This window comes from Gallus gallus, chromosome 20, assembly GCF_016699485.2.
Source record: "Gallus gallus isolate bGalGal1 chromosome 20, bGalGal1.mat.broiler.GRCg7b, whole genome shotgun sequence".
Taxonomy (NCBI): domain Eukaryota; kingdom Metazoa; phylum Chordata; class Aves; order Galliformes; family Phasianidae; genus Gallus; species Gallus gallus.
In genome coordinates this window covers 1,668,452-1,695,332 of record NC_052551.1, presented here as the reverse complement: position 1 = coordinate 1,695,332, position 26,881 = coordinate 1,668,452, and the positions used below count along the sequence as shown (strand labels likewise).

General features: G+C 46.0%; 2 protein-coding genes across 2 annotated transcripts in view; one reads left to right on the top strand and one right to left on the bottom strand.

Annotated features, from left to right (window-relative positions):
• Nucleotides 1–18,748, top strand: part of MMP24 (matrix metallopeptidase 24) — a 44,556-nt gene extending 25,808 nt beyond the window's left edge. The window contains exons 6-9 of the mRNA XM_040650885.2: nucleotides 11,142–11,356; nucleotides 12,850–12,988; nucleotides 14,753–15,019; nucleotides 16,207–18,748. Coding sequence (XP_040506819.1) covers nucleotides 11,142–11,356; nucleotides 12,850–12,988; nucleotides 14,753–15,019; nucleotides 16,207–16,544 — 959 coding nt within the window. The 3' untranslated portion in view covers nucleotides 16,545–18,748. The remainder of the gene's footprint in view (nucleotides 1–11,141; nucleotides 11,357–12,849; nucleotides 12,989–14,752; nucleotides 15,020–16,206) is intronic.
• An 870-nt stretch (nucleotides 18,749–19,618) lies between these two features.
• Nucleotides 19,619–26,526, bottom strand: EIF6 (eukaryotic translation initiation factor 6). Its single transcript, NM_001030848.2, has 6 exons — nucleotides 26,331–26,526; nucleotides 26,170–26,255; nucleotides 24,263–24,438; nucleotides 23,246–23,422; nucleotides 22,529–22,710; nucleotides 19,619–21,247 (listed from the first exon to the last, which is right to left on the bottom strand). The coding sequence occupies exons 1-6, from the start codon at nucleotides 26,435–26,437 to the stop codon at nucleotides 21,238–21,240; spliced, it is 738 nt and encodes a 245-aa protein (NP_001026019.2). The 5' UTR covers nucleotides 26,438–26,526; the 3' UTR covers nucleotides 19,619–21,237.
• Nucleotides 26,527–26,881: the final 355 nt, after the last annotated feature.

Below are 26,881 nucleotides of genomic sequence, written 5' to 3'. Positions count from 1 at the left end.
GAAATTACAATTGAGAAAATGTGACTGGCTTCTCTATTTCCAGATACCTTTTTGGAAAGGGAACAGATGAGGAACAGACAGATGTATTTCTTCCATGATTGTGGTTCAAGCCAATGTCAGCGCAGCCCGGGCAGGGACCCAAATTCTAGGGCTGAGCTGAAATGTCTTCTGGGCCCAGGGGCAGGGTGGGCCTGGAAGTCCTGGAGGGGCTGGTAAGGGCCATTAAGGCTTGTTCATGTCATCGTGGGCTGACAGTTCCTGAGAGCGCTGCATAGCAGCTTGTGCATAGCTGGAACAGAGCAGAGAGCTCAGCACTGTGCTGCTCACAGCTTAGCAGCAGCACCACTAGACTTCAAGTTGTTTCTCACTCGACCTGGTGACATTAAACTTTAGCCACTACTAACACTAGCTACATTAAGATTCTCCTTATGCAATATAATATGCTAAGAAATTTAAACTCAGCTTGAAGAAAGTGGTGTGAGTGAACTACCACCTGGTGCAGGTTGTAATCAGGAATGATTTTGTTGACTGTCACGGAATCGTGTGAGGCTGATCTCTGAGACCTGGAGTGGGCAAGGAATGGTGTTGGTAGCTGTAGAGAGATTTGCTTGCGGAGGGAGAATAAGTAACAGCTTCTGCATTAGGAGCTTTGCTTCCCAGAGTAGAGATTTTATCCCTCAGCACAGAGTTCTGGAAACTGTCCTAAGGTCACAGAGAAAATATGGAAAATGCAGATTATATTTCTCCCTGGAACAGGAGATATGAGAACAAATCCTTCCATCAGAGTGCCTTAGAGCTGAGAAAGACCTGTTGAAATATCTTCCTTGTAGCTATAGCAGTAACATTCCATGAATGTGCCTTATTTCCACAATACCAGTCTGCCTTGTCTTCCTTTGAGGGTGCTGTCTACCAAAGCAGCTAGCCAAAAATCAAAACATCCTGATCTGCTGTCCTGACATTTTCTATGATGCTCAATATGTATGATGTTGGAGCATACTATGCAAAATAAGTCATAAAACCACTGCCTTGCATGTAACGTCCTTAAAAAAAAATTCAAACCTGCAGATTTTCATTCCACTGAACTTGCAGATCAAAGAACAGAGGCACTACTGAAACTTAAGTCTGATTTGTCTTCTTTGACAGTGTTGCACTTTAAATGTGTTTTTATGTTGAATCTGCATTTATCCCTTGGGAAAGAGTATGTCTAAAACTGTCATCTAATAATTTATTGCGTGATTAAGTTATTTTCTGCTGGATGTATTTCAGAACTCACCTACAGAGACAGTAGGTGATGTGAAATCTTGTTTGTGCTCTGTCATGGTTAGTGTAAGGTTGATGTTTAAAGCGTTGCTTTGACTTACGAGCTAATGCTGAAAGGGGCAGCAGCTCACCAAGTGTGGCAAAGTGAACTATAAGAAAAGTCAGCAGCATTTTTATCTTCCAAAAGGTGCTTCTTGCAGCATGTTCCTTGACAAAGTGGGAAGTATCACAACTCTTCTTTGTGTATCTTTTTCAGAATGATAGCTCCCGTTGTACTTATGGGCCCGAGTTATGAGTGGCGTGGCCAGAAGGGAGTTAAACTGGAAATGACACTATAATGTAGGTCCCTTGGATATTCTGCTAGGTTTTCTGCCACTCTTATTTGTCCTAGTGTTGAAGTCAGGGCTGCATGCAACCTCTAGCACTCACTGTGCAGTTAGAGAGAAGCAGGACACTGAACCATGGCATTGTCGCAAAACTTGAACTGATCCTCTTTCAGCATTGCTCCGTCTGTTCTTCATGTGTTGCTGAGGCACCCTTTTGTAGTGGGCTGTAAGGTAGCTCTCATAGTTAGGAGTGACTCTTCTGACACTGTCTAGAGAGCAGGGTGGTCAACATGGTGTTGAAATGTTGTTGATGCAGAGAAAACTCACATCCACATGGCTACTTGGAGCTGGTGAGCCAGGCCATTACCGTCAAGGGCTTTTTGAAGCTTAAGCTCACAAATGGAAGGTCTTCTGTCTTCTCAAGGATAGACCAAATCGTTAATGCTGGAGATTACCTCAAGGATTTCAGTCCTCCACAGTCTCACTGAGGGCGTGTCATCCTCACACAACTTTCCATAGCCCAGGAGCTCCAAGTCAGTGCATGTGCTGTGTCCCATCAAGGCTAAGGTCCAAGGTGGTAATTAAAACCCTGCCGGCCCCTGTCCAAGGAACAAATTAATCACTGCTGGGCAATACCACGTCTGACATCCAGGAACAGGGTGTCAGCAGATCCTGAGCAAATAGCGCCTTCTTCTGGCCCCTTTACTCCTATGCAGCAAGCACAGGTTTCACAGCTTCACTCACCTTTTCCCAATGGCTTCCCATAGAGCAATCCCAGATCTGCATAATGTACATGTGTGTGTTACATAGCTTTTTATGAAACAGCAGAAAGACCTGATGCAAAAGGCTGTAAGCTCCAGGTGGTGACACTGCTTTGTAAACCACCAGAGCAAGCTTTACTGTCATGCAGGACTAGAAGTGTTTGTATTAGGAATGTTTCATGATAATGCCCTCTGAGGGTGGGAGGGGTATAGAGTAATAACCAAGACCCTGATCTATAGAAAATGATCTCAATGATTGTGAGACAGAGAAGTACGTTCTGCTTGATGGATTTGCAAGCCTCTAGCATACCTTCTGTGCCAAAAGAGGAGTAGTTTAATGACAGTCCTCTACAGCATTGTGATGGATGTTCATCTCCTGAAGAACAAGTACCAGAAGAGAGAACTTGGAAGGGTAATTTTCACAAGCAAAATTGAAGTACCTACTCTAGGAGATCCCAGCTCTTGAGGACAGAGTGATTCTCCCTGTGACTACTCATCCCATCTAGAGCTTCTGCTTTAAAGGGGCAAAGCAGGTGAGTTTCTGTGCTAGGTGAGCAGGTGGATGGGCAGTAGCAGGGAAGGTGGCAAGGTCCAAGTGAGTTGGAAGCAGGCTGCATGCTAGCATGTACAGGTGAGCTCAAGATCATGCCTTTTGAACTCTTCCAGAAACCCAAATGGACTGTGAGCCCTGGACTGCCAGCAGCATGGGTGTGAGTGGCATAAAAGGCCATGCAGATGCTGCCACTGAGTTTGGAGTTTGAGAAGGCCAATTTCCACTAAAGTATTAGTGCTCAAGGCAGCAGAAGAGAGGTTTCTAAAAATGCTCATTTCAGTCTTCCCTTGGAAAACTGTTATCATCTTTCCACCTCATTGGAAAACTGACAATACTATTGTCTTTCAAAGCAAAGAAGATGAACGTTTTTTTTTTTCACTGTGTCACAAAAGAACTGAGGCATGCAGCTGATGAGCTGACAGTATTAACTCTCTCTCTGTTATCTGTGCTGGAAGACTGGCTCGTGATGGTAGAAATAATAGTGCTGCTTTTGTTGGGGGTAATTAGGTTTTTGTTTTCTATTTGGATGGAGTGATTAATCCTGTCTCCTTGTGCTCACTGAGTGCAGAGAATAGAGACAAGCAGTATCCTCATTCCCAGAAATCTTTCTCATGTACTTAAGTAGCAGCAGCAGAAAAGTAACTGAAGTGAGCTTCTCTGTGGGGACTTCTGGGCCTCCTACACCACCCATCGGCCCTTCTCCAGCCATACATGCATTCTGCCAACATCCCTGAAACAGCACAGAGTGCTTGGGGAAGCCCCAAGATCTGTAACTTTCAGATCTGTTCCACACAGTGCTATGCTCACAGGAGGACAGGAGGAGGCACACGGCAGGGATAGGCCCTGGTACCACATCTCTGGCGTGCTGCAGAGAGACCAGGCTCCTCTGCTGTGTTGCATCCCTATATGGGCACATTTCTCCTTTCCAGTGACTCTGTTGAAACCTGAAGGAAATACCAGATTCCAGGGTGGTGCACCCACCAAGTCTGACCTGCTTTACACCAGGTCTCCATCCTGTTCCAAAATGCTGGAGCAACTGCCTGTCCCCTGTGTAGTGCCCGAGGCCCATCTGGCACAGAGAGGTCTCTGCCATGAGGCAAGGACTCGCCTGCGACCACACCAGCTTTGCATCTGCCTTGGTTGTGAGAGGAGGGAGCTGGCCCATGGCCACCAGCTGCCTTCTGAAAGGAGCTGACAGCGCTCCTTAGCTGAAGCAGGAACTCTGCTTTGTGGGTATGGCTGGGCATTAAATGCTTCTCTCACCCTGAAGGTCTTCTCGAGTTTATAAAAACTCCTCAGTTTTGCAGTGGAGCAAATGTCAGGCTTCTTCAAGTTTTTTTCCAGAACTGAACTGGGCACCATAGTTGGAGCATCTTGCAGAGCCCTAAACTCTCCTCCTCCTTCTGCCTAAGGCCAGCCTGCAAATTTTGGACCCTGTTTTCTCACCCCCAAAGCAGAAAACTGAATTGCAGTGTGAGTCACCTTGTTACAGAGCACAGGAGAGCACGCACTTACTTTGCTTACAGCAAGGACTTCAGCCCAGGACTTCTGTGCTCCAGGTGGGTGCTCTGTTACCTGGGTGGCAGTTGGTCATTCAGAGGAACACCTCTGAAAGCCTTGCTGCCTTTGTGATGGTCACAAGGACCCCACTGCCCAGCTGCTGGCTGCACTGGGGGTGCTGGAACACTGGAGTGAGTGCTGAGCTGATGTGTGGGACTGTCTCTTGTTCCTGAGGAGTTTTGGTGGCAGCTAGCTGGTTTAGTAGGACCAGGGACCTCTCTCCACTGCCATGGGGTCAGAGCATCCCATCAGATTGCTCTCACTCCCTGGCTCCTGTGGATCACACATTTTGATTTGTGCCTGAGGAGCAGGCACAAATCTCCCATGTGCGCAGACAGCTGCCACTGCCCTACAGAAACACTTAGCTTGGTGCTTTATTCCCCAAGAACCCTGTATTTTATTCCAAAGCCTGCCCGTAGGCCTGGTGATAATCTTATTCTTGGAGTGAGTATCAAGAAAGCCCTTTGTTTGCAGGTGGATCTGACCTGAAACAAAGGCCGTGCCTGGCACTGGCAGGCTCAGGCAGAGCAGGCCCTGGTGGCAGCGATCCTCCATGATCCCTCCAGGAGGGTACAATGCAGTTGAGGGAACACTCTGTCAATAGCCAGGAGGACAGTACACTTATATTTTGTCCTCAACTATCGACACAGTGGCTCCTAAATGCCTCCTCTCTCTGTGTTATCTTCACAGGTCACCTTGGTATTCAGATGGTCTGCGACAGAGGAAGCATGAAGGGAGGAGGCTAAGTGCCAGTGGTGGAAGTCACACTCTGAAGGTGATCTGCTGTGACCCCAAAGCTTTCCGACATTTTTTTTGCCTTGGTTGTGATAGAGAGGAAGAAAGTCTTCTTCTCCGCACAGTGTAAAGCTCCAGCCAGGTGTCTCCCTCCAGATCACAGAGTGCAGCTGCAGGGAGCTCCTGCCTGCTTCCTGCATGGAAGTGGCCCTGGGCTCAGACCCCAGGGTGGGCTCAGTCCCCAGGGTGGGCTCAGCCCCTTGTGTAGTCACACACAACAGCTAGGTGCAGAGCTGATGGGGTTAGACCCATGGCAGACCTGTGCTAAAGCCTCTCACTTAATTTTCTCTCAATGAGGCTGCTCAGAGATCTGTTGATAGAGGCTGTGATATGTGTGTGATACTGCCTGGTTAGTGATGGTGAGGTGGGCATCATCAGGTTCTGCAATAAATAGCAAGGTGCCAGTATCTCCTAAGTAACTCATTCACAGTCATCTCTGCTGCTGATAAAGCTGTTAAACTCTGCCTTCAGCCATCTGTTTTGAATTAGGTTACTGTTGTGACATAATAGCAGTGCAAACTCTGTAGGGTCTATTCATCCAGGTTTTGTACCAGATTGAGCTCCAAAGTGGCTCAGGTTTTACAAGAGAGCATCTTTACTCAGCAGTGAAGAGGCTTTGCTGCTTTCCTTCCCCCTAACTGCAGAGCAAATTGTTCCTGCTGGCACTTGGAGCCATGGGTTTCAATGTTGTGTATGGACTTCTCTGCTCTTTCCGTGTGCCCAACTGTAGAACCGTCTTGCACCAAGGATTATCTTCCACACTTTTATCCCTAAGCCCACACTGAGTGACAAAGTGAAGGTGGCAATTAAAAAGAAAAATGCAATGTGTATAACTACAAACAGGAGACATGGCTGCAGTTAGTATAAATCAGGAGCACAGAATGCATAAGGTCAAGAAGAGAAGTGAAAGACAGAAAGGAAAAAGCCATTGTTGGCAGGCAAAGACAGCAAGAGCAATATTGTAAGTGAAATGATGGAGTCTGCATCCCAGCAATTTGCAGTACCACCTGCAAAATGTGTGGGAAGCCTGGCTGTCTCCTTCAGAGCAGTGTCCCACAGCTGGTTTCTCCATTGCAAAGAATCAAAGCATTTGGTGACCCAGCTCAGCTTGTTGGCCCAGTGGAATCGTTGCTGACTTTCATCTTCCAGACCTCAGTCTTCAACAACTGCATCTCCCTCACAAGTCCTCTGCATTCTGTTTCACTGGCATCCTAGGATTAATTAAGGCTTTTAAGGCTTATAGGTGCTATTTTAACTTTCCTCTTGTCTACTGAGGACTGTGACTTTGGGTGCATAAGCCTTAGAGAGTTGACTGTGACTGTTGTCCTGCATTGTGGGTGGGGCGGGCTGTAATGAGTGGTCCTCTCTTGTGAAGCTGAGCCTGTAGTGTAACAGAAAAAGCTCTCTATGGAGATTTTCATCCCCACGTGATGGCCTTCAAGCCATGCTCTCCCTCAGCCACATTCTCTGCTCCACATTGCTGCTTTGGAAGCGTCTGTGTGGGGCATCTTACTCATTCGATCTCTTGTCAGGGAGAAGAGCACCAAAGCCTGAGGATGGCACGCCTGGGCCTGGTGCCTTGAAGTTGGGTGTGGGAACAGTCTGTGCTCACATCTCTGGATTTGGTTGTGGATCAAGGCCAGGCACCTGCTCAGAAAACCAAACTATGAGAATGGCCTTTAGAGTTCATTGGGAAAGATTAACCAGTTCCAGTTCCCTGAACACAGGCTGTAAATGAAGGGCAGTACTTTTAATTCCTGGGGTGCCTTTTGACTGGAACAGTTTTAGTAAGGATTGCAATGAATCTTTCACTTCTGGCTTTTCGTCTTATTAATATTAAATATATATAAAAACTAGCGTAGTTCCAACAGGAATGACATACTGATACATGCTACACAGCAGATGATACAAGATGGCTTCTTATTCCTTCCTGGTGCTATGACTCTGTGAAACAAGAATAAGATTGTACTGGCTGCAGTCACAAACACAGCAGTCGGGTGTCCAGCAGTGGGTATACCCTGCTCACAAGGAACACACAGCTCCTTTCCCCTGCACAGCCCCTTGTCCCCACTCATTGTGCATGTTTCTATCCCTACTCTGGAAATACAGCTGTTCTGTTTCCCCTCTTGCTTACACTGTCAGTCTTGATAGCAGCATTTTTGATGGTAGAAGTACTTGGGTTGGAAGGAATCTCTGGAGTTTCTAGTCAAAACTGTCACCCGTAGTAGCACTCTTGCCAGCATTACTTGTCACCTGCCATGTCTTTCTCTGGTTGAGCCTGGAGTGCTTCTCCACTGCCCTGTCCTGTTCCTCTCTGCCTCTCACTTGGCCATCACTGAACCAAGAGATCCCACTCCCAGATAACCTCGTTCTGCAGTTTCCTGGGCTCTGGTTGTGTTAACCTGTTTTCTTACCCATCCTTCCATGACAGCTGAGCTGTTCTTAACAATGTGAAGATACTCATCTGAAATGAGCCTGTTTTGTTTTTTGTTATTATCTCCCTCTTAACCAGATTTATTTGCCTTTTAAGAAACCACGCCTTTAATTCACGAATCTCTATTACCTCCAGTGATGCATGAGATGTGATTTCAGTCCCTGTCTGTTTGCTGTGTATGAGAAGCAGAATAGCCTGGACTTGGTTGTCGCTTCCTTTCTATGTGGGTCCTTCTAGCAGGCATTTTGAACACATCACACACACACATAACACGATGACTTCTTGGTTTCCTCCCAGACAGTTCCTTCTGACAGCAGGTGTTCCTCTCTGCATTGCAGATTGCTGCTCATCTCACCCTGTTTAAAGGCAGCAGTCCTCCGGGGAGCTCTCCCTGCTCTCATGTTGGGAATTTGCTTCTAGCTGCTTCGTACAACACAAGGATCTATCCCAGGTGTAGTCTTTGTGCTGAAACTGCTGGTGGGCTTCCACAGACTGCCCAATAGCTGTCTCATGAAAACGCTCCACCATATCAAATTCACACCAAAGAAGTTTTTTTCTGATCCACGGATGGCAACAAGAAGTGCATCTTCGTTTAGATCTGTGCACAATAGTGTTAGCCTCTTGCAAACTGGAGAACAAAGAACTACACCTCTGTTGTTCTGTTGCAGCAACGTGCTGCAGTCTCCTTTAGGAAGGTGAACTTTGCAGTGGTGTGCTGGCATAGGAATCTCATCATATACAACATGCATTAGAGATTTTACAATGATTTTGGCAACCACACAGGCTTCCAATTTGGCAGCCGTACAGGTGTCCAATTTTCTGCCCCTTTTAATTTGCCAAAGCAGGGGCTGAAGACCATGCTCCCATCACACAGCTGAACAAACCAGAGCCCCAGCTTTCAGTGTGTAAGATCAGCATGGGACCTCATTCCACGTTTCAGTCTTTCCCTCATAGCTTGTCCTGCCGTACCAACTCAGTCCTACCTCCACCAGCTTTCAGCCTGAATAAGAAGTGCCAGCTGGAGTGTGGCTTGTTGGAGGAGATGCTCTTGCATGTGCTATACATGGCAGTGTGTTGCCTATGGCTGTTTACATCTGGGGCAGATAGCCAGAATAATAGTAGCATGTCTGTAGATGCAGCAGTATTTGAGGATGGCATTAGGTAAATAGAGTTCTGAGAGCTTGACACTTAGTCTGTGTGCATTTGGGAGAAGGCAGCACTATGGCTTAGTTTTAGCCTTTCCCCGTGATGTCCATTTGCAGCTGTCATGTACTAGATGTGCTCCAGAAGTGCATTTTCAAGGTTAGTTAAACAAAAAAGAAGGCATTTTGTGCATTTTGATGAGAACCTCAGCACAGAAATTGCAATTGATCGAGAGATTCTCTTCAAAGGCACATCCCTACCTCAACCAAAGCACTAGCTTAGGTGCTGCCATACTGACCAACTAACTAGGGGCTCTAACCCTTCCATGATGGGCAGCTCCTGGAAATCTTTGCTGTGTAGTATTTGAGGAGATTCACAGATTATTAAAAATAGCAATATCACAGTGTGGGAAATTGATTAAAAAAAAACTTCATGGCCTGCTAAGGTACTGGGCACTGACCAGCTGAGGGCGGAGGTAGATGAGAAATACATGGTAACAGTGTAATTTTTTCTTCAATTAATGCAGACAAATTAGCCGACAGCTTTCCAAGGGTAATTACCAACAGAGAATCCTCACCTAAAATATTTATATGAGCAGTATTTGGTGTTGTATGGGAACTTTGAGTCCCGGGCTGAACCACTGATTGAGCACCTGGGGAAAAGACCAGGACAGCCCTGGGAGCACAGGTGAAGGCAATTCAGCTGTGGGACCAGAAGGGTTTGAGCCTGACTGCACCTCTCTGAGACCTCATTGAAGGGCTGACTGCACTGGGGAAGGGTCTTTTTCTGGAGATCCCTCCTTCGTGGAGTTTTCTCCTGTGAGCCTTGATGTTCAGACTCAGGAGAGCAGTCCTGTTTCCTTTCCTTATAACACCTTTCTGTTGTGTTAGTCCCTTTGTTATTACACCTCGTGTATCACCATTCCATTGCCTTGATCTTTCTGATTGTTACAAATTCATCCATCAAAGTTGTGGGGTGAAAATGAAGATAGTTGCTAATAAAAATTGGAGATGTAATTGGATAAGGAGAGGTCCTTGTAGAAATACAGTTGTAACTGTACCTTGTAGAAGTACAGTTATCCATATGAACCTCTTTATAAAGCAGCTGTGAGTCTCGAGATCTTGAAACCAAAAGACATTGCAGCAACAGAAGTAATTAGTCTGTTTAGTTCATTAGGAGGAATTTGAAGTTCGTCCATATCAAGGTCTATTAATGTTTAAATGATGAGACACTAGAAATAGAAAATAGAAAAAATTCTGAATCTAAACCTGCACAAATTCAGACACTGGGTAAGACACAGCCTTCAGAGTGCCAGGGCTTAGTTACTGGAACATATTGTTACCCATTACAGAGGAGCTCCTGTTTAAGTCTTCAGGCCCAAACTGGATGTCTCTTTCTGGAAAATGTGCTGTATCTGTAACAGAAACTCTAGATTTGTCAGAGGATTTGCAGCTGAGGGTTTCGGGTCTGATTATGCATGAAGTTGGTCTAAGCTATCTGAGGGGTGCACTGTGAGCTCATCGTTCATGAGCCTTGTAGACACAACTCTTGTTGGAACCTCAAATTAAATGTGATGACTTTTTCTGATGATGTGTTTGTTGCTATCTGTGATGACTTTCCCTGAGTCAATCACCCTTCTAAGGTGTGTTAAGTATTTGTTCTTTATAGGAGCCTTTTGAGAAGATACAACTTAGGATCTAAGTTGACATGGGGGTTTGGGCACTCAACCATCATTTTAAGTGCTGTAGTTCCAAATATTCGTCTGCAGAACTCCCACCCACAGCTATCTAAATCCTTACTAGTAGATTCCTTCTCTGAACATGGGCCAGACAACCAGGAACAACAGGGTAACTCCTCCTGTGAGGATCAGCCTTGTCCAGCATGCTAATCCTGCAGTTTCACTTAGATTGCAGCAGTTTTTTGCACTCTAACTTTGCTCTTGTTTTGGTTGTTGTTTTTTCAATAAACGCTTATATTCAGTGGCTATTATCTTTCATTTCAGCTGGGAGTGTGATTAGTGTGCATCCTCCTTGTTTTATCTGCAGTCTCCTTGGAAGTACCTACGAAAACATACTGGCTCTTCTGCAATTCTTATCCCTCTCCTGTTTTGGGACGTCCTTCGTGTGTGGATGCACCTTGTTCTGCTTCTCGTTTCTAGGGAATGAGCTCTTAAGTGTATATAGTTCATACAGAACACAGAAATTCCTCACAACACTATTCATCCAATATCTGTTGTCTTTTAAAACCTGAGGGAGGCACGGAAAATCCAAAACTGTGTCTTTGCTGAACGTTTTTCTTTTCACTTCTAGGTCCTCCCATTGAGCCTCTGGAGCCAACCAGGCCTTTACCGACTCTTCCTGTTCGCAGAATTCATTCCACTTCGGAAAGAAAGCACGAGAGACAGCCTAGACCTCCCAGTCCTCCTCTGGGTGACAGGCCATCTCCTCCTGGCACAAAACCCAACATCTGCGATGGCAATTTTAACACCGTGGCTCTCTTTAGAGGAGAAATGTTTGTTTTCAAGGTACTAAAAATTCTTGTTTATTCATGAAGTTTTCTTTAGCTTTGTTCCTGGAAAAGATGAATAGATGTATAAGTTAGTTAGTCACATTTGTCATGTTCCTGAATGAAGCTCTGAGGCTCCTGTGAGGCTGAGAAATGAGTAACATTAGAGGGAAATGTAAGCAGATTGTTTTTGTAATTTAGAAACTGTGCCTGTTGGGATTTACAAGCTAAACAGAATTCCCAGGCAGCCTGTGTATCAAAAAGTTAACTGGATGCATTGACAGAGAATTTAGACATCACCAAGCTGAGAGGGGAGCCACCTGTAAAGCCAGAAAGCAATGCTAGTAATAGAGCAGGCACTGAGCCTCATGGTCTCTGAGATGGCACACACCAAACCCTGGGCTTTAAGGAGCACTCATTGTACTTGAAGCTCTTGGGGAGTTTGCATCAACCTTGCTTACAAGATGCAGGCAGGGAAGGACAGGCTTTGGGCAGTAACCCATGTTAGAACACTTCTAATCTAGAAAACTTGGTCCCGCTCACAGCTTTCACTCTGCCCACAGGCTGTGAATGTGGAGAGGGGTAGGTGTGAAAGGTCATCAAATGGACAAAACACATCAGCCACAGAAAACACCTGAACCAGGCTGTCCTCTTACTCTTTCCTGAGCATTCAGTAAAGCTTTAGCTAATGATCTTATATCAAAAGGGATATGTAATAACTTCTTGTGCCTATGGATGTTGTGAGCTTCACACAGTCACTATGTGGTGGATGCTTGGATGGCTGTCCTCAGATCAAGTAGTTGAACACCAGCTGTACTGGGCCAAGCGTGACATCTCAGCAAGGAGACACACAGAGATCACTCACAAATGAGTTCATAACACTTAGAGCTGTAGACTTTCCTCTCCCTGCTCCTTACTCCTCTCATTCTTTGCACCCTTTGTCAGAGCCCCAGTAATCAACTTGGAATCATAGACTCATAGAATCACCAAGGTTGGAAAAGACCTCCAAGATCCTCCAGTCCCCTACCGCCAATGTTTCCCCACCAACCCATGTCCCTCAGTACATCTAAACAATTCTTGAGCACTTCCAGGGATGGTGACTCAACCACCTCCCTGGGCAGCCCATTCCAGCACCTGACCAGAGGGTGGTTCTCTGTAGGGCCTTCCTACCCCCAGGCAAATCAGCACTTCCTGCCAACTTGGTGTCGCCTGCAAACTTACTGAGGGTGCACTCAGTTCCCTCACCCAGATCATCCATTATGGATATTGAACAGGACAGAGCCCTATACTGACCCCTGCGGATCACCACTCGTGAACTTCTTTCCCCCTTTTGGTTGCCACCTCCCCCGTGAAATGGTTCCTGCACTGGAAAAGGTGTTGGGCAGCACTGCAACTCTCAACCAAACCAGGACTTTAGTGATTATAGGCTTAGGCAAGGGTTAGTAATGTTAGCTGCCTGTCGTGACTGCAGGATAAAAACAGTCAGTCTGAAGAGCTTTCTGGTTTCCTCAGGATCGCTGGTTCTGGCGTCTGCGCAACAACCGGGTGCAGGAGGGATATCCCATGCAAATTGAGCAGTTCTGGAAAGGTCTCCCTGCCAAGATTGATGCAGCCTATGAGAGGTCTGATGGAAAATTTGTTTTCTTCAAAGGTACAGTATATTGCAGTACAAGCCTACCACACCTGCCTCGCTTCATACTCCCACAGCATTAAGGTGGTGAGAACAGGTTCACTGGATCCTTCCAAGGGCGGCATTTCAAGCAACTGGTGTTTCCCAAGCCACTAACCAGGTCACCAGCTTTGAATTCCTCATCAAAGAGACAAAAAAGATGTGTTGCTACACAGCAGAAGCGGCCCCTCTCCTTGCTTGTATGTCAGGTGTGGAGTGCTGTGGAGCAGCACAGGGCACTGGTGCTGCACAGCCTCCTGAGGTTTTACTGCTATCCCTTGTGCCATTGTATTTAGATGCTCTCCTGTGTCTGCTACAAAAGGGAATTGCTTGCAGGAGTGCCTGGGTGACCATTTGTCGTGCCAGCTAAGTCGTGCAGGGCTCCTTTTCTCCTCCTTGCAGCACTGGCAAAGATGGTTGCTGCGGCAACACCCCTCATAATCTTTCAGTCCAGTAAGAAGGTGGGTGGTGTAAGAGTACACTGAAAAGAGAGGCTGTTAGCACAGACCTGGCCTTTCCTTACACATTCTTACTTCATTTTTGCTAATGGGTGTTGGTCGTACTAGCAGCTGAGCCATATATAAGTGTCCTCCTTTGCTTTTCACCTTCTGGTGTGATAGCCAGTCCTTAAAATATTCCTCAGTGTGGGCTGGCCTTTCCAGGAAACTCTCCAAAGCTAATGTGGTTCACTGGATGTTGGCCTCCATGTGATAACAAGAGAGGTGCTCCCTGAGGAACAGCAGCTGAGGCTCCCAGATGTCTCCTTGGACACATTATGGCACAGTGTTGGAGCCTCTCCAGATCCAGGGCAACCACAAACCACATCTCATGACAGGGATGAAGGTTTGGTGCCCTGGTCAGAGGAGCTTGGGGAGACTTGGGGAAGAATGTAGCCAGCATCCTTGAGGGATACCTTGAATTCCAGCCACTGCCCATTGACTGTCTGTAACAGGATTTTACAGGTGAGGCATCAATATGGTGTGTTGCCTTATGGAGCATGTGAGTGGCATTTAGGTAAGGTACATGGCACTTCAATTACAGTCCCTGTCCTTGCTCTGGTCTAAGGGAGACACACTGCTGTTTGCTGCAGTTGGTGCAATGTGAGCTTCTGCTGTTTTATGTGTTCATATCTTTTCTGAGGTGCTGGGAAAACGTGTTAGGGGTGTTTTCCCTAAAGAAACAAAATACCCATCCTTATGTGGAGCCCACAGCAGCTCCTTTCACTGTGATAGTTTCTGGAGGTGATCTGTCACTGAAAACAGGTTGTAAGCCAGAAAGGCTGGAAAGCATTGCTGTGCTCCTGTACAAAGACATGTTCTGAATTACTGCACGCAGCTTCAGACCTTCAGCTCAGTAAAACATTTTAAAACTAGAGAAGGCTCAGAGAAAGGCAATGGAAATAGACTGGCCTTCCTATAGGGAACAATTAAATATCCAAGAGCTCCTCAGCGTGAATGAGGGCTGACAAAGGCAGGATGTGACAGAAGTCTTTTAAGTCAAGAATGGCATAGAGAAGGTGAATGGGAAAGAGTTGTCTAGCTTTCCAAACCAAGAGCTCAGGAGCACCAAATGAAATGGAGAGGTTTCAGGTATAAAATTGCAAGAAACTTTTTCACATAACACAGTTAAGTACAGTACAGTTAATCTCCACCATGCTGTGGTTCCTGGTGTCTGTTTTACATTTGTATTGCTCTAACTACAACTTCTGCGCATTCATTTGCTTCCTGTATCCCTGTTCAACTCTAGGAGATAAATACTGGGTTTTTAAGGAAGTGACAGCAGAGCCAGGATACCCACACAGTCTCGTGGAGCTGGGGAACTGCCTGCCCAGGGAAGGCATCGACACGGCTTTGCGCTGGGAGCCTGTAGGCAAAACCTACTTCTTCAAAGGAGACAGGTACTGGAGATACAACGAGGACAAGAGAGCGACGGACCCGGGATACCCAAAGCCCATCACTGTGTGGAGAGGAATCCCTCAGGCTCCACAAGGCGCTTTTATCAGCAAAGAAGGCTGTATGTATCTGCAGTCATTCTACAAATTACATGGATAACAGCTTGTCTAGCTTGGGAGTTGGGTTGCTGGATTTGGGGTGTTTGGGGTATTTTTGGTGAGGTAGAATTCAAGTATCAGGCAGCCCAAGGTCACACTGACACCTGCAAGTATGGGCAGTCAGGTTCTTCCCTTATCCCAGCCCAGGCAGCTCCTTAACTGCTAAACCATAGCCAGTTCTTTGGGGTGGGAAAGGGACTTTTTTTCTGATTTTACTTCCGCAGCAGTCCCCACCTAAGTTTGTTTGGGCCGTGATTATGGGTTACATTTTTCTCTGTTCTCTTATCTGTAGCTAACTCACTTGCTGTCTCCAGCCTGCATAATGTAGGCTTTTGAAGTTAAGCCAGGCCGTGAGCATTGGTTTGGACCTCCATAGATTTACTCGAGTACATTTCTCTGTGTGGTGTGAAGTTTTCTTTTTCACTAATCATGGAAGAGTGATTACGAAAGGAATCTTGGAGTCCTTTGGGGAGATGAGGGGTACTTCAGACAACAAGTAGTATAAACCATCTGCTTGTTATTAGCAGCAGGACTAGACTGTTTCTTAACAACATCCAAGTCCTCCAGATTCTGTCGTCCAGAGGACTCATTTTATTTGGCATTTGGTCTCTCAGACTGAGAACAGAAACCCAAGTATCCATCCAAGCACTATCACAACCAGGCACTGTCGTTCTGCAGACTGTGAATAGCTTGGTAATGACCAGTGCATATTTACAGATGCTTTAGTTAAAAAAAAAAAAAAAAAAAGTGACCAAACAAACAAGCAAACAAACAAACAAAAAAAAAAAAAAAAAAGGAAAACAAATCAGTGCTGAACACTTTAAGATGAGAATGCTTTAAGATGGGGAAAGTGAGTTCAGTGTTTTTGTTATTTGCAGCTTAAATCTTGCTCATCAGCTTGTCTTTGCTGAGGGGAGTGGTGCTCTGTGGACAACATGGCACCCACAAGCCAAGGTTGGGGCTTCATCTTTAAATCAAGCTCCAAAAATGCCTGCATACTTTCCTGGTTTTGGGATGTCCTGGATGTATGTGCTGTTGGCTGGGAGAGCTACCACCTTGCAGCCTTTAAGGCTCTCTGTACACTCTCATGCATGCAGAGTTTAATCAGTTGGAAATGGTATGGTGAGAACTACTATGTTTTGTTTCCTAGTTTATACCTACTTCTACAAGGGGAAGGAGTATTGGAAGTTTGATAACCAGAGGCTGAACGTGGAGCCAGGCTACCCCAGGTCAATCCTCAAAGACTGGATGGGCTGTAACCAGAAGGATGTTGAGCGAAGCAAAGACAGACGCCTCCCCCATGACGATGTGGATATTATGGTGACAATAAATGATGTGCCTAGCACTGTAAATGCAATTGCAGTTGTGATCCCTTGCATTTTGTCTCTGTGTATCCTTGTCTTGGTGTACACGATCTTCCAGTTTAAAAACAAAGAGGTGCAGCAGAATGTTGTGTACTACAAAAGACCTGTCCAGGAGTGGGTATGACACAGTCAGCTGCACGTCGACCTGATGAGGATATGGACACAAAAAAAAAAAAAAAAAGAAAAAAAAGAAAAAGAAAAAAATGCATTAAAAGCCTACCAAACAAAACTACTTCAGTGACTTATAAGTTTTGGACATCCTGGGACTGAAAGCAGCAGGAAAACTGGAAAAAAATACAGGCGGTGTGGAGCCTCGTTCCTTCTTAATGCCTCAGTCGTGTAAGTCTTGGTGTGCCATTCTCCACGGGCCCACTCTGTCAACATCAGAGACTTCAAGGCAGGTTTTCTTCAAACTTCTCAGCTGTCTTGGGAAACTTCCGTCAGTTCCCTGCACCAGTGCTCCCGGTTAAACCCAGCATTCTCCAGTGTAGCTAAACCACCTCTGAACAGAACCATTTTTTTAATAGCTCTCATAAATGAATTAAGATCATGAAACCTATGAACAGGAACAATTCAGTATCGTAAGCAGAAGACATTCTGATGCTGAGCCATTCTAAGAGATCTTCTTAGTTTATTACAAAAACCAGGGAATTAACCTGGAAACAATTTTCCAATACCTGCTGGTCAGATGTTTTGTACATTCATAACGAATCAACGCTGCCACTCAGCACCGTGCACGAGGAACCATTCAGCCCTCCGAGAGGTCAGTGAGTGCCGAGCAGAAGCTCACGAAGCACCAAACCAGACACCATAATGTTACTTGGCAACATCGAGTCCTAATTGGGACAGTCTGAAGACAAAGCGATTGCGTCTAACAGCACCAATTATGGGAATACGTGTTTTTGTTTTGGGAGCCATTCATGAAAGAATGATGTCATGTGATCTTAAGCTCCCATGAGCCAGAAAGCCGTGGTTACCAATTAATGGAAAATGTATAAATGTAGACTGCACTCTGCCCCCGTTAAGATGCTGGGAAAAGATGAATTGTTGTTATGTGGCATGTGTAACTAGATTGTGGAATTTGTACGTTGGGTTTCAGGAGAATGGAAATGTTTGTTTGGAGTGAGATCGTCGGTATGTTTTGCTGAAATAGTCAAGGTACAGTAAGAATTAGGCCTGTTTATAAAACCAAATCCAATCCCTGTAGATGTTACAAACATTGTATGCCTTTGAAATTTTGTTTTTGCTCACTTCTTCACGTGCAAATATTTGGCAAGGACCAAAGGAATGAGTTCATCACTAGCCACATTTGACAGAGCCATTAAAATCAGGCAGAGGCTAAACAAATACCTGAGCCTCCAGTCAATAACTTTTCACAGCCCTCTTCTTACAATGGTAGCTTCTGCTTATCCCTATGACAACTGTGAATGGTTTAGGACATTGTGTCCTAACCACAAGTACAGTCCGTTTTGTTGTTGATGCTGATAGTCCCACCGTGTTAAAGAAGAGAGGAAGTCTCTTGCAGTGCAATCTAATGGTTAAGTCCAGCCCCGTACAAAAGTGCCATTCATATAAGCGTATGAACTGCTTTGCACGCCCACTGTAGGGAATAGGTGATTAGTGTAAGCCCTCTGCCTATAACTGAATGTTATTCAGTGCAATGGAAGTGCAATGCACATAATGTCCAGGTAGTTTAGAGAAGTACAACCCCATATCAGCTATGAAAAGAAAAAAATCCAAGGGTTTTTATTTTCTTGACAAACATGCTAGAAGTATTTGTAATCGCAATGATGAGGAATGAAAAAGCAAAGACTGTTTGCATTCTGAATTTCTAACTAGTGCTCAAATATTGCTATGATGAAGCCAGATAGTCCAATAGGTATTTCTTAGTGAAGCCCACTAGGACTGCATAACATGTGGTCTCCAACTGTATTTTGTCTTTCATGATTAATTTCCATAGCCACATTTTTTATTGTGTTTAAGCATAAAAAGTATTACAAAGATATTATGAAATAAGTGAGAAGCTAGTAGATGCAAAACTGAATTCTAGTGAAAAAAAATGTGGTAATGTCTTATGATGGGTGAAGGAGTGCGAAGGACCAAATGAAATCAGAGCTACTAATTAGACACCCCCCATACACGCTACTCCGTAAGTTGCTATGTGTACTATAGACGTGGTAGAATGCACACTACGAATGCCACAGCCACATGGCACATCGAACTCATCTGTACGCTGCCATCTCCTCTGGGACTGTGACAGCCCAAACCTTTGAGCAACTTCCAACAGCCATCATTAAAAAAAAAAAAAAAATTTACAACCTGGAGAAATGTCTGCTTCTGTTCATTTGGGTTTTTCTCCTCGTGCCCAAAGGTTGGCTTTACTTTCCTTCGGGGCTTCGTGCTGAGTGACAAGCTGTGCAAGGAGCGCGATGTCAGGGTCTGGAGGAAGCTCAGCTGTTTGCTCACGCAGCACAGTAAGGTACGCCCTCTGCCCGCAGTGCCAGAACTCAGGCATCTTCAAGAACTGCTGCTTCAAGGAACTGGAGAAATAGTTTGGTAGCTTTTATAGCTGCTTCCTAATTGACTCCTACTACACGTTCACCTTCAAGGTGCAGGTTACATATTGCTCTGTGATTTGTGGGGGCCTGGATCCAGATGCAAGTATCTGTGTAGGACATAGCTCCTTAGATTCCCATGTCCAAGCTCTTTGCTGGGATCCTGTCTGATGCCACACAAGCACATCATCCGAGTATTGACACAGCACGTCTCCCATCAGCATAGGTAAAGCAACTCCACAGACAGGTGGCCACGTTGTAGTTCTTGTCCAGAAGCACAGCACCAGGACATATTGCCCCCACAGGGGAGCAGGGAACATCAGCGCTTACCCAACTCTAATCCCACAAGCACGGGGCACTTCCAAGCATGTTCTTGGCACAACACACACTGCTCTGCAGTATGGGCCATCTGGGCAGCAAGAGGGGTGTCCTGGCACACCCACCTTAAGCACAGCAGTTGCAGCTCCTGCAAAGAGCAGCCCATTTCCCCATCCTCCAGCACATACATGAACCTCCCTCCCACAGGATTATCCAGGGTCCTTAAAAGCCTTTGGCACAAAACGCTGCCAAAAGCCTCTTCGGAAATTCAGAGATTACAACCAAAACTTCCTTCAATTACTCCACAGGCCTTAAGAGACATGACTTGCAATTGAAGCATCCAGTTTATTGCTGTCTCACGGTGTTCCTATTGATTTCATTCTGTATTACAGCTTCTGTTAATTCTCTTTGCACATAGGTCCACCTTCCCAGTTCAGAATTCCCACAAACCTTTTGTTTAGAACTGATACTGTATTTGCCACCTCCCAGTTCCCAAGTTTCAGTGCAAGTGTCATAGGAAGTCACACACAGCATAGTTAGCAATGCCCTGTTCTTCTGTCCGCCTCTAACGCTCTTTGGCATATTACCACCCTCACCACTGTCTCAGAATCTTTCTTATTAACCGATTTGCATTTCACAGAAACTGGATTATTTTTCTTGTTTAAGCAATTCTAATGCATATCAAGATCACTAATACAATCTAGCATTTCTGCCTAATGATTGGAATGAGGAAGAAAAAAAACCCAAGAAGCTGCACACAAAAAGCTCAGCATTACTTATTTACAGTTGGTGATCCCGTGCCAACAGCCACAGCAGCGGTCAGGCTCTTCACCATTTATTCCTAATAAGAGAGCCCTGTGAGATAACAAAAGGAAATCAGCTTCTGATGCTAAACACTGACATGGAGTCAGCCAAGAAAGGTTGGCCACTAAGTTAAGGGAGCCATAAATGACAGAAACTGTTAACTCTACAGCTCCTCTGCATCACCATTACTGCCAGGCAAGGGCAGAACTTTTCAACAGCAAGCTCTCAAACGTGGAAAGTACAACCGAATGCAGTAACCATTTAGAACTGTGTTAATTATCCTTTGCCTCCAGGGTAACTCAAGATCACATGGTTCAACTCTTTCTGATTTGCTGACTTCTAAGAGTTTCTCAGGGAAGGTGGCCAACTCCCGTAGAGAACATTTAATCCTACCAGCAATTGCATATTTCTCAGCGATCTTTTGCAGATGTCTCAGAAGTACCACACAGGTCTGACATGTACAGACAACAGATCAAATTCCACTGTTCTGGAGGCAGTCACAATTGGTTGTTAAGTCTCTAATTTGACTTCTTTGAGAAACTCCATTTTCAGTCAGAGCCGATCATTTCACAACCACCAGCCCCGTGAGAACAGCTGCAAGTCTGGGCAGGACAGCAGGTGATGCCTCCTGAAATTTCTTCTGGCAAGTTAACTACTATGTTTTTGCTATAGGAAATACAGGGGCTCTTATGCCTACCTACAGCAGAAACACCAAGAGTATGAAAAGAAAAAGTGGGCAGTACCATATATGTGCTGAAACTGCCTGCTGCAGAGCAGAATATTAATCCTCTATTTAAGGCAAAGCAATTTTCTAGTTATCAGTAACCAAAATCCAAACAAGTGAGTATTGTGGGCTACTTTAAAGGCCTTGGTCAGCATCACAGAGAAAGCACAGCTGAAGAATAAATGAAGAACATCAGCAAAGGGATAGAGTACATTCCATATTTGGAACCTGTGTATGTTATTTGCCATTTTTTGCAATAATATTTAGTTTACAAAACATTACAAAAAAGGTGTTTTTTTGGTAGCCTCTTCCTGGTGCTAGTCCTGCAGAAACAAAGATCTGGAGGACCGTAATCCAAACTGCAGCTTGACTCTTCACTCCTTAGGAGCTTCTTGAATGGCACAAACCAACACTGTTCACGCCAAGCTAAAGAGACAAAACAGAAATGAAACTTAGCAGAAAAGTGCCAGAGTGCAGAACATGTTTCAAAACACCATTATCATCAGTTCTCAACCTCCAGTTATAAAGGACCATCAGTAATTTTCCTTCCTAAAACATAAATCTGTGAGAAGACTGAAGGAGGTCTGGCAACTGCTGACAGCCAGCTGTAAGAACATGCTTGTCAGGCTGGCACAGACAACACGTACACTGTCTTGTCCTAGTAGTTACTAAAAGCACATGTTTAACTGTGCTCAGAAACACCAAGCCACTAAATAAGAACAGTGAAGGGGCAGCGAAGAACTCTTTTGAAAGGTTCCTCATTCAAGGAATTCCTTATTCTTTCCCTATGCCATAAACCACTCCCATACATTTCTCTAAGAGCTGAGCTAAGTTACAGTGGCTTGAGTAGCTCGAGAATACACCCCTAGAATTATGGCAGTCATCAAATGAATTACAATCAGTCGAAAGCCCAAATGAAATTAATTTTCACCCATGTAGGCTCCTAAAGCCTGTAGAACTTTTTACACTGAACAATGAATGGGAAAGGTCCAATATCACCACCACTCTTGTGACTATAAATGGTAACAGGAACTGTTACACCTCCCATGTGTCACATCAGTGGCTTATCAGCTATGATAAAAGAAACCTCTCCACAACAAAATAATTCTCATCAGTAACCCAGTATAAGCAAAGAGGACACTGTCTTGGTTTTATCAGTACTCCACATGACATCCTGCAGCAGGCTGATGGCTGAGTAGGCACTGTGCGCTGTGGAACTGTACTTCCTGGTCCTGTGTTCTCCAGCAGTCTCACTTGAGTTCTGACTCCAAGAGGAAGACATACTGAGATGAACAAACTACTATTCCCCACTATTCCTATGTGATCTCCAGTTCTGGATAATTGGGTGAAGGCTTCTTCCAGTTTCCAGCAGCACAGAACAGTCAGAGCCTTCCCTCTCTCCCATTTTGCTTTATTTATTAATTGTAACTCTCTTTCTTACTATTATCTTACAGTCTTCTACCATCTATAGTAAACCTTTCATCTCTCCTTATCTGAATGGGGTTGCTTTTCTTTCCTTCTCCCCAAAAGGGGGACAGAAGGGTGAAAGGAGCCTCCCCCCAACTCTTTTCCCTGTCATACTTGAAACCAGGACAGATATGAAGAAGAGAGCAATCAACTTCGAGAAGCAGCTAGTTTTATAGCTTCCTTGTACTGAAATCCTCTCTGTTTTGATTAGAATTATACACAGAGCTGGATCCTCCTCACCTGTCAATCAAGGAATCTCTCATGTTCGTAGCAATAGTACTTGGCTGAGCTTCATTCAGCTTGAAGATGCTCTCAATGACAGAGAGCTCAGTGCTGGTTGTGTCCAGCCCACAGAAGGCACACCAGTCATTTACAACCATTCCTGCTCCAATGACTTCACTGCCACGGTTTACTGTCCCAGCCTAGAAAATAATCAAAGTGGCAGAAGTTAGCATGGCATGCTGACATCAATACATTTTATGCTTCCTTATGCAGCCTTTAACCTCTGGAAAGGAGAGTCTATGAGATTCAGAGAAAAAAAAAAAGACAACAACCATAACACCCCATAATGAACAGGAAGCATAAAGGCAGAGCAATTCTGGGATTTAAAAATCCAATTGAGCAGAGACAAGATTTTATTGCTCAACTTTTCAACAGTGCCTTCGGCCAAACCACAGACCATTTCACATACTGTGTGAATGAGACATCTCAAATTGCATAACCCTGGCAGAACGCTTCAGAAGCAACTTGAAGGTTTTATGCAGCTTATTAAAACACAGAAAAGATGGGGAACGTGCTTCAGAAGACTGTCCTCCCTTAGGTCTTCTCCTCACCTCCCATTTGGAACATCCTTACAGAGAAAAGCGTCTAGGAGCCCATGAGAATGTAGAAACACTAAAACCACAAACTGGGATGGAAGGGAGCCGTGAGAAAAAAAACACACCTCACAAGCCTTACCACAAGTGGGACCTGCAGCAATGAAGACAGTTCATCCTGATCCTCAATGGAAGTTTTGGGGTGCACAATTCCTCCTTGGTTACTGAATACACAGTAACTTCCTACCAGCACCTGATCTGCTACCGTTTGTCTGAAAACTTCAACCTTTAGTACGTCTGCCAAGATCTCTTCAGTTTCCTGCAAACAAAGAGAACAAAGTCCTCAGCAAAATGGTATTGTACAAATTGAAGTCACAGTATTATTTCAAAGACTAACTGGCTGGGATCCTCCCATTGAAAGCCTGCCCACACTTTCATAACCCACTGCAACTCAAACATTACAGAATGCTCTTACTCTTCTGGATTAACCTGGATCCAGTTACCTGTGCATAGTGAGCTGGAAGCCAAGGCAACTCTACCAAACACACCCCACTGAGTATTGTTCTTCCTCTCCTCGTTCTGCCCTGCCTTTTAAGTTTTTATATAAGAGCTTCTGTTTTTCACTATGGACATACACACCACTATAGTGTTGGTAGACACCACGGATATTACAAAACGTTCAAGTAGATCACTGACATCTTGTAACTACTTACTACTACAGTCCTGGCCAAGTTTTCTATGTTCTTTACATACACGCACGCTCTTGCTTCAATTTTACACATGCAAAGCTAATTGCATCTCACAGTACTCTTCCATATCCCACTCCTTTCTTTCTACAAGCACAGTTAACTACAGCATGCTGGATGCAGTATGTACACTATATACTTAGGACATGATCCACAACTACAAGTAAAGATAACAACAGGAAAAGAAACAGATCAACTGAAACTGAGTTATAAGTTCAAAATCCAATATTGTGATTTTTCTCCTGAGAGGAAAGGAAACAGGGAACACAGCTTCCTACATGATGGTAACTCAGCTGTTGGTATAGTTCTTCTGGCATTCACACTACTTACACTAATCCCCAATAGTTACAAGCTGAAACTGCAACTTAGGAATAATTTCAGATGCATCCACACTGAATTCAGAAGGCATATACCCTGTCCAGATCCGGATGAACAAGAGCTACGTAGTCATTGCAGGTGGTGACATTGCCCAGTGCTGAGAGCCGCTCCTCCACTCGCTGAATTCGCACAGAATCTGGAAGGCTATTGCGGATGTGCTGAAGCTCTTGGTCTGTTGTACTGCTTGGGACCAACAGTCCATGCCTGTTCCCTGAGATGACCCAAAAACAAGAAAAGGAAAAAGAAAACAAAGAGTTCCACCTTAAAGTAACTTTAAAAAAAGCAAACATTTCCATTGCGCTTACTGCTTTCCTGATGCTCACACAATGGCTTGGGGTCCTTGCCCAATCTACTCTTTTCAAGCCCAAAATTCAGTCCCACAGAAATAACATGACCATTTATTAATACAAAAGCACAGGTGAGGGGGAAAACGAACATAAAACAAAGACTTAAGAATATAAACAGGTATACTGCACTACTTTCATTCCGTCTTTTCAATAGGACGCAGAAGGTTCTAAGCAAAACACTTTGATATGATCTCCCCCCAGAGATGCTGACTGCCCCCATAGAGCCTACACATTGTGCTTGTTTTTCTTCCTTTCCTTTAGCAAGGCTGTAAGACCACGTGAGCAGAGACCTTCCAGGAACAGAAAGCAAGCACAAAGTGTGCTCTAATAAACAGTGTGTCAGCAGCCAGTCAGGGAGACTTTGACCTTCACATCTGGGCTGCTCCCTCCAGCAATGCTTCTGAATCACTAACCTCCCAATGAAACGGAACAGCTTCTCCCTGCTTACTACAAAACCCATTTATGCACATCAGTGACCTCTCTTCAGTTCCTGACCAGCAGGCACTCCCTGTAACCCTATCTTGGGTGGCTGTTTGTTTTATTGTTGGGTTTCGTTTGTTTGTATTGGCCAAGCTTTATTTTTATGTTATTTCACTGCATCAATGGACAAGGGAAGAGGCCACTGACGTCATCTATCTCAACTTCAGTAAGGCCTCTGACATGGTAGCCCACAACATCCTTTGTTGGGAGATCAGTGAGATCAGTGATGAGTGGTGTCCCGCAGGGGTCAGTGCTGGGGCACATACACCTCAATATCTTCATCAGTGACATTGACAAAGGAGTCAAGTGCACCCTCAGCAAGTTGGCTGATGACACCAAGCTGTGGAGTGGGGTCAACATGCTCAAGACAGGATGACATCCAGAGGGACCCACACAGGCTGAGCAGTGGGCCCAGATGAATCTCATGAGGTTCAGCAAATCCAAGCGCATGGTCTTGTACCTGGGTTGAGGCAATCTCCATTGCCAATACAAGCTACGGGATGAAAGGACTGAGTGTAGCCCTGCCAAAAAGACTTGGGGGTACTGGTGGGTGGAAAACTGGACACTGTGCCCTCATAGCCCAGAAAGCCACCCGTATCCTGGGCTGCAACAAAAGATGCATGGCCAGGAGAGCAAGTAAGGTGATCCTGCCCCTCTGCTCTGCGCTGTGAGGCCTCACCTGGAGAACTGCACCCAGATGTGCAGTCCTCAGTACAGAAGAGACTTAAAAAAAAAACTTTGACAGTGACAGTGGTGAGGTACCAGAACAGGTTAGGCTGCCGAGGGATGAGGTTTATGCTCCACCCCTGGAGACTTACAAGGCAAGGCTGGATAGGGCCCTGGGCAACCTGATCGAGCCGTGGTGTCCCTGTTCATTGCAGGGGAGTTGGACTGGATGGCCTCCGGAGGTCCCTTCCAACTCTAAAGATTCTATGATTTTCTCCAGCTTCACAACTTCTCGGCATGACGCAGTCAAACAAAAACCTCCGAGGACGAGGAGCGCTGCCCTCCCCCCGGGCTCCGCACCGCAGCCGGGACCCCTCGGGGCGGGCACGGCCCGAACACGGCCGCGCTGTCCCTCCGCTCCCGCCCGGCTGCAGACCTCGGCCACCTACCCACACACATCCTGCCGATGATGCGGCAGCCGGCGATGGAGGCGTGCACCACTGGGATGGTCCCGAAGAGCTCTCCCTCGAAGACGCTGCAAGAAGAAGGCGCCGTTAGGAGCGGGCGCAGGGCTCGGGGTGGCCGGGCCGGGCCCTAGCGGCTCTCTCACCTGTAGAAGTTCTCGGAGCCGCCGATAGCCACCAGGCAGTAGGCGTTGGTAAGCTTGGCGAAGCAGCCCAGCTCGTTATTGTTCTCGAAGCTGGCGCGGACGGCCATGGCTGCGATCTCGATCAGCGCACGGACCGATGGGCGTCCGGGAGCGGCGGCCGCAACCAACCCCACGCGGCACGGCCGCTTCCGCTTCTGACGGCGGAGGGCGGAAGCGGCGGGGCAGAGCGGCCCCGGAAGCGCCAGGAGGAACAGCGCCCCCCGCCGGCCGGGCGGTGCTGCCTCCCCTCCGCCACGGGGGAGGTGGGCCCTCGGCCGTGCGCCGGCGCGATTCTCCGGCACAGATGCGCCGCTGTGGCTTCAGAGGGGCTGCGTAGGGCACGCAGATGTGCAGGCGCGGTCCGTGGCAGCTGGCGTGTGCCGCTACCAGCCCTGCGTGCGGCCCACCGACCTGCCGTTCCCAGCCGTACCCGGAGTGCCGCCCATGTGCAGCCGCCGCCCGTGTCTTCGCGGCACGGCACGGCACGGCACGGCACGGCACGGCACGGCACG